The sequence below is a fragment of the Periplaneta americana genome, chromosome 13, assembly GCF_040183065.1.
Source record: "Periplaneta americana isolate PAMFEO1 chromosome 13, P.americana_PAMFEO1_priV1, whole genome shotgun sequence".
Classification (NCBI taxonomy): Eukaryota; Metazoa; Arthropoda; class Insecta; order Blattodea; family Blattidae; genus Periplaneta; species Periplaneta americana.
In genome coordinates, this window is record NC_091129.1 from 139423878 (window position 1) to 139443954 (window position 20077).

Genomic DNA, 20077 nt, shown 5'->3' on the forward strand with positions numbered 1-20077 from the left:
AAATATGGGACTAAAAGCTGTCCCGAAGACTTTTCTTGGGAGAATGGGACGCATTAGCGAAAAATGGGATGATCTGGTATTTTACGGGATGTCTGGAACCCTACCTCTGATACATATCGTCAAGTGAGATGTACTGCCTGATAATAGATGTACATGTCAGCTAGAACCTCAATGAGAGGACTAATAATTATGTAGTATGATTAAGAGACTCCGAAGACTAAGGTAAAGAGGATGGTGTAGAATCACATTTTGTAATTCCCGCCTTTCAAACAATCGTGCTCAACATTTCGTACTGACATCTTTCGTGTAATATTTGGATTGTAACAGGATCAACAGGAGACAATCGTGAAGCGTAATATCAAACTCGTTCGTGAAGTCTCCAGTAGGTGGCATGGATTCAAATCAATACCTTGTGGATTGGGAGCATTGGGAGGGTTGGTTCCGTTGGTTCAGGTTATTTGGTACTGGACGAAGTTGGCACATTTCGGGAGTGTTTATTACTAATATAGTATAAAAATTGTGTGTGTGAAGACAGGTTTTGTATCTACATAATCATTCTGACATGAGAAGGATTAAAATTGGTGCAGAAGTTTTCGTAGCTTGAGCAGATATTTGACAGTTACTCGTTCAACGTTTGTTGTGAATATATTTATACAACTGATCCAATTTAATGTATTTGTAGTATTTTGTGAAACGAAAATATAAATGTTACGCACCCTAACACAGTGATAATGGCGTGAGAAACGAATTTGTTATACAATGTTAGAAGACTGACATAGGTTACTGTTGTATAACACACTGTTGTTGGGAGTATATAGCCATGTGAAATCCAGCTGTTACTGCTTTTACGTAGACATCGAACTGACCGATTTGATTCGAGTTTCCTTGACTTCATCCTGTCGTGGTTTGTGAATGATCTATCGGCTATGCACTTGCATTTTGAGCGCAATACTAATGCCAAGTGTGATTGTGCCATCCTTTCCCTAACATGGATGGGAAAGGTGCCCGATGAGTTGCCAGAAGTAAGTATATTTACACGTGTGTATTGTAACAGTATATTGGAATAGAATTATTGGTAGAAAAATAACACAACTTGAATGTAAACTAGATACTAAACAATTTTACCGATACATAGTAATATAATACATTGTTGCATAACTTCTACATAAACTAGACAATTTACCTAATAATATTTAAAGGAAAATAATAATTAAATTATGCCAGATTTTATTCGAGTGATGAGGTTTTTTTTTATTACAATACCGCTACTACAAGTGCCTTACCTAGAAATTGTCTTGTTTTTGTGTGGGAGATTTATGTTAGAGTTTCGCCAAGAAACTGTCCGAGCAAACTCTTATGTGAGATGCTGAAATTAAATTAATGTGTAGTAGCCTGTTGTTTTAATAACATTTATTAGCATATCATCTGGACACCATAGTCATTAACATTAAAATTAAATCCATATTTACGAGTTTACTCTTGTTGAATTAAGATTAAAGTATAGATTTAATATTTGATAAGAAAATTTGCACAGATGTCTACGATCATTTTAAGCATTGTAAAAGTTTATATTAAACATACAAAAATACCAAAATAGGAAAGGAGTAATCGTTTCCACCAGTCACTTGAACAAGAATAGTGTGATAAAATATTAAATTTATTTTATCAATTTCTTGATTTATGTGGGAATTAATGGTGAATCTTCGATCCCGTCACGGCAGAAAAAAGAAATTTGCTTAAATCATTGAAAATCAACTCGAAATTGTAGCACATCACTTTAGAGACACCGTGTGAACACTACGGAAGTCGGAAGCTGTACCACACTTTTTTTCATAAGCAATAATCATATGACTCTCGTTTTGCACTAGGCGGATAAGCGGATGTTTTCGATCATTAGTAGGCCTCCTTATTGTACGATCTTTGATAATCATGCCTTACGAAAGCCAGGGGCAAATCTACCTACCTATAAAAGGCATACCAAAAGCCAGAACAAACCTAAGCAGTCACTGATCGTTTATTTCTCTTGCCAAATATTAGCAGCACTGTGGTGACACCGATTTCTAGTCTCTCTGCTGGATATACACAACTAGGCCTATAACTGAGATATGTAACGGACTGCGTGCGAGATATTTATTAAGGGAAGACTCCACTGAAAATCATGAAAATTTTTCCAAATTTTTTTTTTAGCTATTTCACTTATTCAGAATTTATATTTTCATACCCCAAATGAATTCAGCTCAATTCTGATTACAAATACTCGTATGTTTACACTTTTTAAATTAAGGCTGGAAGGGGGCGTGGAATTTAAAGAGCTGTCAAAATTGTTTTTCATCGAAGAATTCTTTTTTAAAATTTCTGATTACAAATCTAGTAACTTTTTGTTGTTTTTTAAGAAAAATATTAATAAAATAAACTAGCAGCATTTCTCACAAAATAAATGCATAGAAACATGCAGCTACCTCATAAATACTTGCAGTAAAAATTTCATCCAGATTGATTAATATTTGGCATAAGAAAGTTGGTGTTGAACACAGAAAAATAGATTTGAAAATAAAATGAATATTTATGTAAATTAATATTCTCCTCCGCTACATTCATCTAGTAACTTCAGGGAGCCAACAAAAAGTTACTAGATTTGTAATCAGAAATTTTAAAAAAGAATTCTTTGATGAAAAACAATTTTGACAGCTCTTTAAATTCCACGCCCCCTTCCAGCCTTAATTTAAAAAGTGTAAACATACGAGTATTTGTAATCAGAATTGAGCTGAATCCATTTGGGGTATGAAAATATAAATTCTGAATAAGTGAAATAGCTAAAAAAAATTTGGAAAAATTTTCATGATTTTCAGTGGAGTCTTCCCTTAAATGTAATTGTGGAAATGTAGTGTATTAAACGTAATATATTTACTTAATTAGTGCCGTGTGTACAGTTGCGAAGTTATTCCATTTCAGTTTCATTTGATCAGTTAAGAAAAGCAACGCAAATATGTGGTGTGTTGCGAGATCGAAGTTTCAGCGAATTAACAAAACATTTTCTTTAATATATTTTTTATAACATTTGGATCTGTCCGGGTTTTTTTTGGGGGGGGGGAGCATAATCACGTAATGAAGTTGTCTATGGTTTTTAATGACCATTTAGAATTTTTTGTCGTACCCAACCAAAGTAAAATGTTTAGGGTTGTAGCACAGTCTACTATATACAGTCACGAAGCTCAATACTTAATAAATATGCATCCATAGATAGTTGCTAACCACCAGGATCGCTACCATCGCCTCATCACAGACCCTTTCCTTAGCAGACGATAAAATGTATTGTACTTTCGATATCGTGTTCTTTTGGAAAAATTAACACCTTCCTTCCACTATTTAAATATGAAATACATAAGGTTTATATATTATTTTCATAACATGTATATTAGGCCTATATTCTATAAACTCACCTTCCTGGATCTTTCGGAAGAAGGATAACTCTAACCTATTTTTCTTACAATTTGTAGTACTGCAAACGTCTCCTTGTCCCATATTATTATTCAGATTATTGTATTTTGGCCATTTACAGTTATTACAACCGGTAACGAACATTTCACAGTTTACATAGCTTTTCACAAAAATGCGAAATACGGCACAGTCAATGCCTTTTCGATCTAGACCAGGCCATAATGTTTGTTCGGCTTTTCTATTTCAGTGTATGGAGCTCAGTGAAATATTATACAGGGACATCATTTTATTTTTACTTCAATTTTTATTGTACCTGAGTTTTTGAATGTACTTCACTCCCACCCCTTCTACTAATGAAGTTCAACCGTCTTCCACACAGATCCAAAGCCGCATATACAGTCATAGTAGCCTTACCGTCACAGTACGTTCCGAAAATATGTTCGCGTTTTCCAATGACGAAAGAGCTTTCAATATTGCATCATTTTCGCACAGGTACTGTCGTCCATTTGCCTACGTCGCATTCCGGTTTTTCCCATCAGCTTCTATTCGCCTTTCTGTAAAGGCTAGTGACTGGGCTGTCTTAGCTTTTTTCTGAGAACATTAATTTCTGTTAGGAATTGGACGTCTACGTAATATTATACCCATACAGCTGTTTAAAATAACTTAAATAAAAGGGCCTCGTTAAGTAATTAACTGTCACATGATTTTCCTCCTTTCTACGATCCTGCGACATAACCACTTGGACGGACAGTAGATAGCATGTCTGAGTAATTTTATCTTTTCGGATCGAGCAGAAGTGAAGATTGAAATTACAGTACGTACGGTACTCTTTTACAGAGTAGGTACAGAATTATTTCAACATGAGTTACTAGTACGAAGGACGAAACTGGTAATTGGAATTACGTAGATTAGAATTGAAGCCTGTATCGAAATGAACCGCCACCATTTTGAAAAATGTGTTTACATATCCATATTATGATTATTTTTCAATTTAACTTCATTCTTTATAGTGCACGCTAATGTGCTATAGACAGTATAATATACACTGCATAATGAATACGTCCGTATGGACAGCTCAGTTCGTGAGTAAAAACACTCATTGTTAATACTGTACTGTATTCTGATTAAACAAAAACCTAATGAAAATTATCAAACTCAAAAGCGTGATATTTCATAGTTTACGTCAATGGATGAATTACTTTTCTTCCCTCCTATACCTAGTAAAATGATTTGTTTGTATATTACGCCATCGAACTTCAGTCGTGGAAGGGGATAGTAACCGTTGATTCAAAGGTATAGCCAGGTTAATATCAGAAATGTTAGTAAAAATAAAATGATGTCCCTGTATTATAACTTTATTGCGTATCATTGCTAAGCTTTATTTAGTGTAATGTGTCCATAAGTTCTGTTTTGTTCCAAGAAATGTTCGATCAAATGGACATGTGATTGAGTTACGCTAAAACAGCGTACGATAGTATTTTACGGTTACGAAGGGATAATTAAGGGAAGTTAGTTGGTTTTGCACCATGTCATAGATGTAAAATATTCGACGATTCAGAACTTAGCATTAGTTAAAATACAAGGTAAAGGGAATCGTTACCATCAGTTGTTCTCCAAAAATTAAATCTTCCAAATTGCCGCAGCCTACAGTAGGCTATTACAAAGCTCTCTCATCGAAAAGTTTAGTTGAAGTATGCCATTCACGATGTTAAAGGTAGTGGAAATTAGCTCATATGGTTACGGATCTTTCTACGTCCGTAGTAATACGATGCAAGGACCTAAAAATATCGCTTCTTGTTAGATGCTTTATTCAAAATTGTGAATAATTAAAATACAGTATTGCCAGTATTCCACATTATTATTATTATTATTATTATTATTATTATTATTATTATTATTATTATTATTATTTATTGCCTGCCACAATATATTATTGCAGTTAGATCACCGTGTCGAGAACTCTGTGGGAAGTTGTAGGTATCACCAAAGAAAAGTCGAGTACTGGATTGCATTGTACTGGATTAGTTAACTTAAACGAATTAATCTAAACAAAATTATTATATAGTATTTTAAATTTAAAAGTGCCCTTACCTGTCATCTTGATAATTGAGGGATTTGTTGCAACCTGCAACATATTCAGCAGTTGTTCCTCCCAATACTTCAGTACTATTGAATTATTGCCAGTTTGGTTAGGTCGGTTTTTTTTACCTTAATCCGGCTCTTCATGTTAACATTTTTTAAAAGTAGAAATTTGGTTTTTGCTTAGTGTGACAGCAAAGTGTTCCAGGTTCCATATATCGGTTCCTAATATCTGTCTTTGCCGTCGCCTTTTATTTATCACCGGTACCATGGATTTAGAAAAAGTTACCTTAAATCTTTCAGTATCCCAACGAGCGGGAATGAGCCTCTTGACCTTCTTTTTCAATGGTTAATATAGAACTCACGACTTGCTGAACTTTACATCGCCACATAACTCCAGGGGTGGTTTATGCTGTTTGTGCACAGCTGATAAACAGAGGAGCGAAGAAACTAAACGTCAGATTTATGAGTTTGATCTTAGTGGGTGAGCGCGTATTTACCCGCAGCGTCAGCAAGAAAAACATGAGACAGAACTGCCTGTTATATCGTGTAACCGTAAGAACACTCTCAGCCGCAAACGGTCAATCTTATGCATACAAATTGTGAGACAACTCTTTTCGCAGGAACTTTCTTAACTGCTTTCTTATAGAACTCTCTTAACTACTTATATGCGTATCTGCTATTGACTCTTGCAATAACGTATAACATTATGAACTAGACTATTTTTAGGTTCTCCCATAACTTAAAGTCACAAGTCCACAAATCGAGAGATTTTGGGGCTTCGACCTTTTGCTTATAATTCTGTTTTCGAATATTTCTTTCATATAATCTAACTTCTCATCTGCCGTATGTTGAATTGTCGAATCCTGTTGGAAATATGTATAGGCCTACTGAATGTTACCTAGTTGTTCAAAAAATGGCTTTAGTATATCTGACCTGTATTTTCGGATATTAATTGAAGACCTCCCTGGAATAAGGATGTAATTAAAAAAATTATAATTCATGTTTCAGGAGAAAGAAAATAATTTCAGGGGCATATATGTGTTATTAAAACCATTTGACTAACCAAGGATACAAGTTAATTCTGCTATTGAATGTGATTCGTTTATAGTTATAAATGAATGAAAAATTGCTTTTTCCACGCAAAACTCACATTTCAATAATTTGATGTTGACTAACCAAGGATACAAGTTAATTCTGCTATTGAATGTGATTATTTTATAGTTATAAATGAATGAAAAATTGCTTTTTCCACGCAAAACTCACATTTCAACAATTTGATGTTGACTAACCAAGGATACAAGTTAATTCTGCTATTGAATGTGATTAGTTTATAGTTATAAATGAATGAAAAATTGCTTTTTCCACGCAAAACACACATTTCAATAATTTGATGTTACATCCTTTTTTTTCTATGAGGTCTTCAATTGTGACGAAAAAATACTGCGTGTTCATTTCAAAGTGTGTCATGGCTCGCTGTATGCCGTCATGTGGCTAGCCGATGAGCCTAGAGAATTCAGTCTTCCTACACTTCCGCATAGGCGTATTACCTAAATGCGAGAGAAGTTGCCTAGCAAGTATGGCGTTCATTCTGAAGTACACAGAGTCCGTGGATAACCTCGGACTCTGGAAGTACGTACCGATACGTGCGGTAACGCCAGGAATGTGAACTGTTTGGAAACACGTACTGAGGTGAGTTTTTTCTTACTGTCGGGATATGGCGAGAGGGTTAAGATGATTACTTACGTATTTGTTGACATTAACTTGGACGGTCATCATGGACACGGAGCATTTGATTTGTGTTGTGGAATGTTGCGGTATGCAACGGATGATAACAAATACCCTGCGTACGACTTGCCCGCGCAAAACACAGTTCGAAAGAGGTTATGGTAGCACACAGACCGTACAGACCGCCATCTGTTGCTACGACGTTCAAGTTATACCGTACACGTTCTCAAGTTCAGATTGAACGCCTTGATTAATAGGCAACTTCTCTGACATAAAAGCTGAAACTCGCTTCAAATCGCTGACTCACAACAGTGACGTCACGACACACTTTGAAATGAACACCCAGTATAAGTCCTGTTATTACACCGCACATAAACTTTCTCATCGTGAGAGGAATGTCGTGCACGATATGATGGTTTTATGTGTTCCAATAACTATTATTTTGCGTAATAACATGGCCATATAAATGAAACTATACTTCGTCAGTGAAACATATTAGTTCTGGATTCACTAACCATCGGCAAAATTTAGCATAACCCAATTACGAAAGTTCACACGATCCATTGTGTATCTCTTGGTAAAAGTTCATGTACTACTGTTACTCTGTAAGGTTTCAGTTTAAGAATTTTAGTGGTTTTAGAAATGCTGAGGTTTTAGAAATATATATATATTTTTAAATTCCTCGTTTCTTGTGAAAGTCGATGAGGAATTTTATATGGTGTATGCTCTAATTTTTCTTCTTTTCATCGAGTGTCTCTCTGTGAAAACAATACGTTTCTTATTTGCCGTTTCATTTAATACCAACCCGTTTATCTGAACTTTTTGACGATGTTTAATATTCTGGTTCTATGCGAAACAAACGGGAACGCCTGGAAATGTTCTAGTAAATCGTCTTCTTTTTTTTCTCACAATCACTTTTTTAACATAAGTCTTCACCATAAAATTCTTTGCTGGAATGTAAACTTTTCTGGTTATCCATTCCCAATCCTACGTAAAATTAAACAGTTGGGCAGAGTTATATCGATCAATCTTTTACAATATTTGGCAAGTTAAAAAAAAAGAAAAACTGATCGTGTGCAAGCAACTTACACCATATTTGTCTACTAAGTTACCAACATTGTTAGGCTGGCTCTTGGTGTACAATATGAAGCTGATACATAGCTAAGACACCTGGCAACTCTACAATTTTAAAATTTTGAATAACTCACCGAACTCGTCTACAACCTAGGTTTTGAGTGTACCATACTTTTCGAACTCTATAACTTGGTGTAGGATTCACTGAAATGTTAGACTCTTGTATAATTTGCTTCCTGAATATTTTTTCATGCTGTAGCAGTATTTTACATGAATTTTTACAGTTTAGACTTTTTAAATTTTATTTACTTTTTTCCTTTTCTCTTATTCCGATTTCAATCTTCCACAGTTTTCTTTCTATTCAATTTTCCCAATTTTTTGTATCTCCATTAATTTATATATTATGTTTTACATTATGGTTATTATCCTGTATTTTGTTTTTGTAATGTTGTAGTACCTGTGTTTTTAAATAAATTTTTGGTTTTGATAAAAGCATTTTCATTTATAATTATTTTCAACCTTCCCTTCCTTTTAATGTTGTTGTTCTGTGTAGCGTGATTATTTTCTTGTAAGTAGTTTGTTTTACATTATACGAGTATTATACTAAATCTCCCTCATTTTATTTTATAATTTTTGTAAATTGTCTGTATTCGTAGCACAGTGCAGAAGGAAAGTCATTGCACACTGTAGAGAGCGGAGTGTAGCCTACGTGCTAGCAACAGTAATGTTGAAAGACTTGTCAGTGACTCGGCCCAGAGGTTGCTGCCAATTGAAATACTTTCTCTAAACAGCAGACTATCACTCGCCTTAGTGCGGAGAGACTTTCCTAGCTTACTGTAGCATGGAATCTATATATATAACATTAAAATTATAAGTTGGTGTATCCACCGGACTCAGAACTGAAGTCAGATCAAGCTTTCCATTTTAAATGTTGAAGATGTTTTTTACATAGGTTTTCTTTACGTGGTTTTTGCTATTATGTCGTTCATTACTAGACATAGACTATTCAACCATGATAATGGTTGACAAAAACTGCTGTTAACTGATATTCACTCAGTGTTTCATGTTGACTTACAAATCTAGGGTTGCCATCCGTCCGGCAAAAGGAGGACATGTCCTCTTTTTTTAATCATTTTATCCTGTCCGGCAGGCATTTAAAAAAAGTGAAATGTCCAGCATTTCGCATTTCAACTAGAATTACTATGAATATTGAATAATGTGCGATATTATGCATAGAATATTTAAACAAATGGTGAAAATCTATGAAAGAATTGAACTGCTTTCAATGATTGAAGCTGGAGCACATAAAAACATAAAATATGGTACCTATTGACATGCATTGAATTCTTACACTCTAAAAATGTCACTATTCATGATTCTAAGCTATTTTATCAATTATTCTGCAATGTACAAAGATATGCCAATCAAGTTAATTTTAACAAAGATTTAAGTTTACATAAACAATGGTGCAAATTCTTCAATTTCAATAGTTCTGCGAGCACTGAAACTTTCTCAGAACTCTTAAAAACATGTCAATTCTATTTATTTATCCCAAGTCACAATGAAAGTGCTGAGAGAATATTTTCCCTAATATCTGCTCAATGGACAAAAGAACGAAATCGCATGCTAACGGAGACAGTCAGAGGTATCATCATGGTGAAATATAATTTCAAGGACATGTCCTGTGAACAGTTCCAAAGTTATTTGTTACAAGATATAAGTTTGTCCCTTCAGGCTCTTGTGCACAAAGTGGGCTCCACCGATAAGTAGGGTACAGATGTAATACTGATTCAGCAACTAGTGAGAAAACTAACTAAGGTGGGCCATTGTTTTTATCTTTAATTTTGTTCATACCAATTTTTAAAAAGTTCTCCTTTTTCAGCAATGTCCTCTTATTTTAGATGCCATGTCCTCCTATAGAATTTCTTCTCATGGTAACCCTATACAAATCTTAGTATACCTATACAGGGTGGAAGTAATACAGTTGTGCAGATTTTAAGAGCTTATTCCTTGGATAGAGTAAAACCAAAAATTCTGATACCATGTTAATCTCGAATACTTTTGTAAAAAAAAAAGTCCTTCTAAATGTCAACACTGTTTTTACTCGATAATTACAATCCGTACTGTTCTGACATACCGTTATCATTAAAGAAAGTGATAAGGAATGATTTATTCTTTTGCAGCTTTTAAATCAAATAGACAGTTTTGTTACAAATTAAATAAAAAAAAAAATTAACACGTATCGTTATTTTCTGCCATAAGGAAGTCTGGCAACTCTTTTGCAGCCACTAAGGGACGGAATGCTGCTATTCATGCCGAGTTCGTGTGTATACTCGTAGGTAAACCGACGATGCCATGTTGCCATAATACACGTATTTTTAGCCTAATTTTCTCATTATCCATGTACTTAATTACTAAACGCTTATTAAATTTTTTATTTATTTTAATGTATTCTGTCGGCTGGGTGGCGTAGTTGGGAGAGTGCTAGCCTTCTGTGTCCTAGATTGCGGGTTCGATCTCGGCCCAGGGCGATGACATTTAAGTATGCTTAAATGCGACAGGCTCATTTAGTAGATTTACTGGCATGTGAAAGAATTGCGGGACAAAATTTCGGCACACCGGCGACGCTGATACAATCTCTGCAGTTGCGAGCGTCGTTAACTAAAACATAATTTATAAACATTTTAATGTATTCTGTTTTCCCCTTCAATCTGCACAGTTATATCACTTCCACCCTGTATAATTTCGAGGTTCAAAAGTATCGTGAAATGAAACCCCTATCTTTGTAGTTTATCTTACAATAGTTGTCAGCATACGGGTACAACATATATGGACCCCGTGGGGTTTGAAGTGATTAACAGGTTTGAATTAGTGTGCTACTTTCATAAATGATATAGAGTGCGTAGAGGTGTGATTTTATGGCGATTATTTTACTCTGATTTAGGTGATTAAAATGTATACATCTTGATTACACAACTTTTAACACTGTATCACTTCGGAATATGTATGATAAGACTTTCTTGTGTTAAATTCTAACGTACCTGAGGATGACCCATAAATAAGTCGAAACATGTAAACAAGGTACGTTAGAATTTAACACAAGAAAGTCTTATTATACATATTCCGAAGTGATTAAAATGGTTTAAAGTCGGTTAATATTTCGTAAAAGAAAAACAATTTCCCACTTAAAGAAACAAAACATGAAATAAAATTTTTAAAATTATTATTGAAACAATCAGAAAATTGTTTGCATCATTAATTAAATTCATAATTCAATTTCATTCGACTGAGAGGGTGTGATCAACTGAAAACTTAAATGGAAACGGTTTAAACATCTCCGAGACCTGTAACAGAACGTGAAAAGGTCGCTTAGTGCTATAGCTGAAATTATGACGAACTATCTTGTGATTTTAAGAGTAAACGGCTTAATTTTCATCAGTTGTGTCGACCCCCTCTTCCAGAATTAAATGCACTTCCATATGTGCAGTCATGGTTGCGAACAGGAAGGCTGACAACAGATGAAACTGCATGTAAAGGAACAAATTATGAAGTAATAGAAGAGTTCCAGTAAAAAAAAAAATCAACCACAGCTGGTAATGAATAATTATAGTTGAAATCCAATTGCATCTTGGTCCATTTCGTAATCTATCAACTTATTGAAAATGAACAACCTTTGTTATTAGTAGGCTTCGAGACTTCGGACCTAATAGAGCAGTTCAGTGGGAAATCCGCATAACGGCGTACTGAGTATAGTGGTAAAGCGTACAGTGGGTAGGGGTACTGTAGAATGAATGCCAACAAATGCACAAAGGAAAACGCTCTGGATTTGAAGGTTCTGACGAATAACTTGGTTTTCATACAAATCTATTTTCAAATTGTGTCTGAAACTATTACACGGTTAGAAAAGTCAGAGCAAGAGATGCCGGAAGCCCTCAAATTAGTTGAGGAAATGACACGAGAATTAGACACCAAGTACACCGGTTACTGAACGTGTAAAACAGAAGTGGAAATCAATTTTATGTAAAAAATAACGGATATGGAACATTGTGTAATATAAACAGCAAATTAGTGGACATAGAGTCACCCGAGAATAAAGGACTGTCTCTTAAATACTGCAATGATGTTAGGTTTTTTTCGTTTTGATCTTATCACGTCATGCGATGTAGTACAAACTGTGTTTGGCAGATAATCGAAAAAGATTTACGTTTCAGACACTGAAATTGTATCTTGTAGTACATTGCAATTCGGTACTGTAACTGCACTTCCTAAAGACTACCAATAGGATAAATGAAGAAATTAAAATTGCTACATGTTTATTTCGATCATTAACACTGTGTGTAATTAAACACAAATGTTTATAAAAGACAGGAGAATAAATACTTTTCACATTCTTTTGACATTGTCATTGTGTAATGTATATTTACTTTCAGAATGTCCATATGTGTGTTTCCCTATACCACCGTACTCTACTCTAAATAGCAACATTGTTACCTCAACACATCTCTACCTTTCACTACCTGCAGCGAGTCAACAACCTATAGTACATGCACAGTAAACTTATTATATCGGGTCCCAAGTCTCGAAGCCTGGTTATTAGGTAACGCACAGATCAGGTAAAGCAGTCTGTGTATGTTGAACACACTCTCAGTGGGAGGTTAAGAAAGAGTGACATTTTACTTCTGTACTCCATACATAGCACGTTTTTTGTGGGAGGACTCTAATTGGATTAAAATTAAGACAGTTTCGTCAGGAAACTTTCATAATAAATTTATCAAGTATTTCGTGAATAGTTCAGAACTTTTTCCCGGAGGCGAGAAACTGAGAAGTGTTCAGCGTTTGTGTTCTTTAACGTTGTTTGGTAAAGCAAGTAGCATGAGTGGAAGGGTTTTAGTGACCTAACCTGACTTCTGAAAGCCGCTGCATTGTAAGAACTGCCTTTTTGTTACATTGCCATCACTCCATTCAATTGCACTTTGAAATACAAGTCTCTTTCGGTTCAAGCTGAGCTCACAAAGAAGCAACTTTTTATAAAGTGTCCTCTTAAATCCATTATTTGTAACATTTTGCATAGTTGTAATTTACAAATACAAAAGTTAATCTTTTTTTATATTTGTAAGCGGAGTTCGTACCTGTATGCAGAAACAAACAAGTAAATAGGTAAGTTATACAATTTTCTACGTATAAACATTTACTAAAATATTCACGTGAAATAAGTTGTGATTGATATAAATATAACAGATTAGACAACACACTAGTGCTATTGCTTGCATGTAGGTCTAACGAAAATTATTCTGAGATTAAAAAAAAAGAAAGAAATTTCAATGTGTATCGTTACGACTGTTTTTTACAGTAAAAATGCACCTTTTGTATCACAAAAAACACTACTTGCATCCACATATTTCATACTCAGAAAAAAAAAAAACGTTTTCAAATTTACGTAAGCGTCAAATGTGAAATTCATTACGAGTTTTCTTCCAGTAATTTCCTCTAAAATGTCGCTATCTTAATATGAACTTGAAAAGGGACAGACAAATAAGCATTTATATGCAAAACCTAAACTTCACGAAATTTACGAAAGTTTAATCATTTAAAATCACATTTTCTCTAAAGTAACAGAAGTGCACTTATACCCCTTTGCTTCTGATCCCTCATATGTGATTTGAAGCCCCATGTCTACATAGCAGAAATGTTGTGAACTAATTTCTTGTCCCGGACTGTCCGATGTGACGGTGTACACATTGTTATGATTATGAAACTGCGTTGGTTGAATCGTCAAGAACGCACCAGTTGCCTTGTGTTTTGTTGAAGTTGAGTTCTGGTTGACACTTGCTTCTCTGCAGATGCCCTCGCACTAGTTGCTCATCTTATGCTCATCTTACGATGAGATAGGAGTGGGAAGGATCGATATCTCTTAAAGGATAAGGTGAAGAGGGTTCAACGAGATCCCAGAGTGATATGGCACTGGAAGAGTTATAAAGATAGACGACCAAAGGGGATGAAAAGCAAGAAGGGCTCTAGAGTTGGGATTTTTATACGGTGCGGTGTAGATTACTTTGGATCACGACCACTGCTTTTTATCACAGTTCCCTAAACGTAGCAATGTTTTGAAATAGAATAAACATTGTTACTACACCACTGTTTTCACAGACATACTGTACCTTCTTGGTAAATCTGACGATGTCTACAGAAACTCGCATATCAATTGCAACTTTAATTGTAATTTAGCTGTTCTAGTCACAAATGAATCGGTCATTTGTAAAACAACATGAGTCCACATTTTTACGAAAATGAGTTACCGGTACTATAGGAAGCACTATGGGTAGACGCATCATTTGCAGTCAAAACAACATGAGTCCGATCAATACTAAGCATTCTATAAAATCTTAAAATATTGAGTTCTTTCAAAACCACATCAATCCCGGACTCATGTGGCTTTAACGCTTAACACCATGATGCAGCCATGACGCATTTGCTATCATGCACTTCTTTGTCAAGGTGTTGGACAGTGAGTGTAGTTCAAGAGTTCAGTAGAAGAAAAAATAATCAACAGTGTTCTATGAAAGTACCTGTACCAGACAGAATAGACATTTTTAATAAAACTACGTCATTTGAAAGCAAAAATGTGTACCTGTGTACCTTCAAGGACTTGTAGAAGTGCATGATATAAAGAGAAAAAGTCCTCGAAGAGAGATCCCAACGCAAGAAACACCGTCTTTTTTTGGAGGGATAATATGCAATTTATGTTATTTTCTTATTGTGAACTGAAGATATGTCCGTACTCATACATTGCCATTAAACATGTGACACACTGGTATGAAAAGTAATTACTCGCGAATAACTTTTTCTTAAGTCTGGTATGATATTTTGAATTTAATTTGTGAATGATATGAATCATTTTCAATATGAAATAAAAATAACAATATAAATTCATTGAAAACTGTATAATAATGTATTTCACACTGCAATAAACAGTACACTCTATTTTTGTCAGGATACTGGAGTTGTTATTATTGGTACTTTTTTAAAACAACATGAGTCCAAGAAATTAAAAAAAAATATTTTAAGATATAAAATGAGATAATTAAGATACAATGCTTTTGTAATCATACTAATGTATGGTCCTCCTGTAAAAAATTCACAGACCCAACAGAAAATCCATTAACCATAAGAGTTTTTTTCTGTTTTTCTCGAAACTCATTTTCTGTGACTCATGTGGTTTTACAAATCACTGATTCAAATGTAGTACCAGCATTTCAATTATTAGGGTCTACAACAGCCATTTTCAACCGGTGTGCCACGAATGATCCTCTGGTGTGCGGCAAGAAAATGAAAACAGTATTACAGTAAAAGTTATCATAGCGAAAACTGGAAAAATAAAAGTGAAAAGAATAGTAAGAAGTCAGTTTACAAGAGTCAACATTCAGCGAACGCGGCACAAGACGACATTCAGTAAACATATTCCTCTTAAAAACCCTCAAAATTACTCCTGGTTGGGAACCACTGGTTTAGATTATGTGACTGTGCCGCAGGATTTTAATTTACACCATTAGTGTGCCACGCGTTGAAAAAAGTTTAAAAACGCTCTGTCTACAATATCAGTGTCGTCATAAAACTGAGTGCCTACTGCAGGGGTCGTCAGCACAGAGCACCCTGGGGCTAGCGTCTCTTACCCGCAAAAAACGCAGTAAACCATGGTGCACTCGTAGGTGCTAGCGGGTATGCTCTCTATCTCTCCCTGCTGCACGACGGTGCACACGGGACGGCACCGCTTATCCTTTGCACATTTCAGCGAGTGCTGACGACCACTGGCCTACCGGGTATTTCCTGAAGAACTCAACCTCCTGGCTTGCCGTCTATTGCTCAGCGCTAGCATGCTGGTTTTCCATCTATGCGGCCCGGGTTCTATCTCTCTCCAGATCGTAATCGAATTTGTGTTGGGAAAAGCGGACGTTGCAAAAGGTATTTTCGAGATACTCCCGTTTTCCTGTTGTTTCATTCCAACAAGACTCTCCACTTCCATTTATTTCATCTGCAACAGTTGAAAGTAGGCTGGAATGAAATCTTGGGATAATATTGGTTTCTGATGCTGATACAGAAAGGACTTGGCGCTGATACTTTTATCAGATAAACCTGCTCGCTTGGGGATAGGACTTGCCACTGTCAGGGCTGAGGTACAGTACCATCGGATTCAGAAATGCTGCTTAGGTCATCCATCGGACTGAATAATCTTCGCACAATGGGCCAGTGTAAGCCCAAGTGCATTGATTTGTTTCAGGTCCGGTCCTCGAAAAGCCAGTCAGGCACTAGCCAGCTCCCTGCTTCCTATGCGTCAAAATGGTAATAGTTTGCAATGTAATTGTTGGTGTATTAATTTCATCTATTAAATAAAAGTCGTAAAGGTGGTACTGAAATAAATACTAGAATTACTGTTGGAGCAATAGTTCATGCTAATTCAATTGGAGGTCTTTTTTAAATAACCATAGTCCAAAAAATGCTAATTTGAGATATTAGGCATATGGTGAGCGTATTGTAACGGCCATCTACTGAATTAGTTGTTAGAGAGGAAAACACCATAGACATATCGTCGGTTTCTTGGTAAAAGTGACCAAGTCCAAAATGCAAAATTGTTGGAAAAGGGGCATTTAAAGGTTTAATGATCCATCCAAAGATAACTGTACTTCTTTAGATGTTAGTAAGAAGTTATTTTGAAGGTAAATGTGCTATATTATTAGTTTTTAACATCAAATTATGTCTTACATTTTAAATGTCTTGGAAGCCTTGGAATGTGACTTGGTCACTTTTACCAAGAAACCGACGATATGTTATAGGATTGAAAATTTTCAGTGGTTTTCATAAAACAATCATAGTCCAAAGACCTTTTTTTTTGTGAAAACAGTCATTGTTCAGCCAAGACGATAGTGCATTTACAAATATCCCATTTTCATACCTTCTTGAAACATTTATCCATGAAATTTTAAACTGTAGTAGATTGCTTCTTACGTACGCGGCAAAAGCCACCTCAGAGAAAAATATTTCGGCACGTAAATTGTTGTGTTAATTATGGAGTCTTACAGAAGTACCCCCATGGAAGAAACGTAAGCAACGAAAGGAGAAGAAACAGGATATAATAAAGGAAAATAAGCTTAAAGGAAGTCGACCTGGTTGGCGAGTTCTATGCCCAAGGTTGCGGATTCGATCCCGGGCCAGGTCGATGGCATTTAAGTGTGCTTAAATGCGACAGGCTCATGTCAGTAGATTTATTGGCATGTAAAAGAACTCCTGCGGGACAAAATTCCGGCACATCCGGCGACGCTGATATAACCTCTGCAGTTGCGAGCGTCGTTAAATAAATATAACATTATTAGCTTAAAGGAGAGGCATACTTCAACCACAACAAAAGTTACCTGCATTTAGCCTACACATGTATTTCTATGAGGAAATTTAAGTTATAAAATGTACTTCAGTTTTCCCAAGTTTCTACAACAACTTAAGAAATGACATGATGAATTTTATACGTGAAGTGTTAACACCCATGCCAGAGAGTTTTTTTGTTTCTCCTGAAAATGTATATTTTAGACTATGGTTGTTTTATCGAAAAAAACCCTTCAATTATTTGACCTTCTAGTAAAAATCGATTAATTGTAGGCCTACTTTAACACTTTTATCTATAACAAAAATTGTATAGTACTTATCGGAACTTAAGAAATTATATTAATTTTTGTTTTCTTCTACTTTGATATTTCCTTTTTGCTTACAACGCCGCTGTCATTCCAGCTTCTTAGGCTTATTTGTAAACCTCAATCTTCTACTACATTTACGATATGGAATTTTTCTTTTTTTTTTTCATTGTGGATTTTTCCCGGGGAGTTGCTTTGGCCATCGTTCTTATAGGTTTCCATTGTAAAGATTTATTTTCTACCTCTTTGTTATGGAGCAGTTTATTCCCATCCAGTTTCAAATTATTTCTATTCTCCCTCAATCTGCCTTTGCGAGTTATAGACATCTGATATAATTTTAATTCTACAGTTGCAGTTCTATCCCTTTGACGTAAATACGTCTATTTCAGAGGATCACTAGAGAAATTCGAGTGACGGAACCTGGTAACGGAGTCGGGAAACGAAAAGTGTAAGGGTACGTACAGTACAAACCGAAGCCTGGCTGGTAGCCTGACTGGTTACCTCGCTGGAAGAAATGCCTAAATGTTACGCAATAGAGACGTGCAAGACGAAGGCTGTTCGGTCGATTGCTACTTAGCCTGTTAGCCCGCTGGTAGAATAAATCCCCTCATTTTTTTCCAGCTACCAGAGTAGGTTGCTGCGCATGCCTTTACTGCGCATGCGTTCTGAGAGTCTGTGCACACTTCCCCACGTGCTAAACGCCTATTGCTATTAATTTCGACGCGTATAATGGATTGATTAAGATTAATTTAAAATATTTACAATGTGTTGAATCGGGCTCATTCCGGCCACCAAAATCTGTATCTTATTGTGAAATTATGAGATGAGTGAAAAAGATAGACCTCTCAGTGTCAGCGCAATTTGTGATAAAAGATCACATCACAAAACAATATTAGGGTCCTACATAAACCAATGTTTTGAATTCACAATTGTATCTGTTACATTTAAAATGACTATTTCGTTTATGTGGCGTAATTCCATTTTCGACCAATGAAGTGTAATGAAATTTTGAAGTCCAGCCAGTCATACATCGCGATAATTTTTGCAGCTCGATTTATCATTATTAATTTATCACATTTTGTTTAGTCAGTGTCGCCAACTGTTTCCCCATAAATCGATGAGCATGAATCCATTGTACTGAAAGTGCGAAATCCTACTTCCACATCTACATCTTCGTCTTCAAATTCCATCTCCATTGTATCGAAAGAAAATGACACTCATTCATAACAATTGCTCATTTAATTAATGTATTAATCATGTTATTTGTAATTATATTATAAAATGTTTAAATTAAATTATAATTTCAGCAGATACTGAAAATGTATTTCTTTTATAATAACAAGAGAAAAGCGCAATACATGTAATTAACATTGTTAAACCTGTATTTCGCTTTTCTCAATTGGATTACCGAATAACAAATTTCTTTATTGCAGTAATCGATTTTCATCTGTTTCACCTTCATAATGTCTTAAGTATCCATTTAATATAGCTACAATTATTAACATTTTGTGAACGAATTTTAGGGATACTATATTATTTACAGTTTTATTTTATTCACGAAATAGTCCTAATTAATGCCACTAGATGTCTGAGATTACTATAGAAAACTGCATTAAAAAGGATACTGTAAAACGGTAATTAAGCACAAAAATAGCTGGGCCAGCCGTACAGCCACCCCAACATTTAATGGCAGTGAACGCGGTAATCGAAATATCTTTTTGTTATAGTACGATCTTGTCCACATAACATATAGAATTATAGAACGACAGGTTTCCAGCGTCTTGCAGCTGAGGTTGGGTTCGGGCGCGTGGTTGGGAGGTTGAACTGACTTCAGCCAATCACATTTCACATTCATTTAGCTGGCTCCATTTTTTTTTCCGCGTGGAATCAGTTCAACCACGTGTGGAAGTGAGTTGCACGCTTTGTGAGTACGCGCAGTTACCAAAGTCATTTAAGCCAATATCTGTGATTTAGTTTTCTCTGTATTATGTGGAGAAAATACTCCCGAGCAGTGGCGTGTGGTGATAAATAATCCTGGTGGTGCACAAATATTTATTATTATTATTATTATTATTATTATT

General features: G+C 35.3%; 1 protein-coding gene across 1 annotated transcript in view; it reads left to right on the forward strand.

Moving 5' to 3' along the window:
- Positions 1–285: 285 nt before the first annotated feature.
- Tusp (WD40 superfamily protein Tusp) overlaps positions 286–20077 on the forward strand; it is a 477624-nt gene continuing 457832 nt past the window's right edge. The window contains exon 1 of the mRNA XM_069844386.1: positions 286–1022. Coding sequence (XP_069700487.1) covers positions 927–1022 — 96 coding nt within the window. The 5' untranslated portion in view covers positions 286–926. The remainder of the gene's footprint in view (positions 1023–20077) is intronic.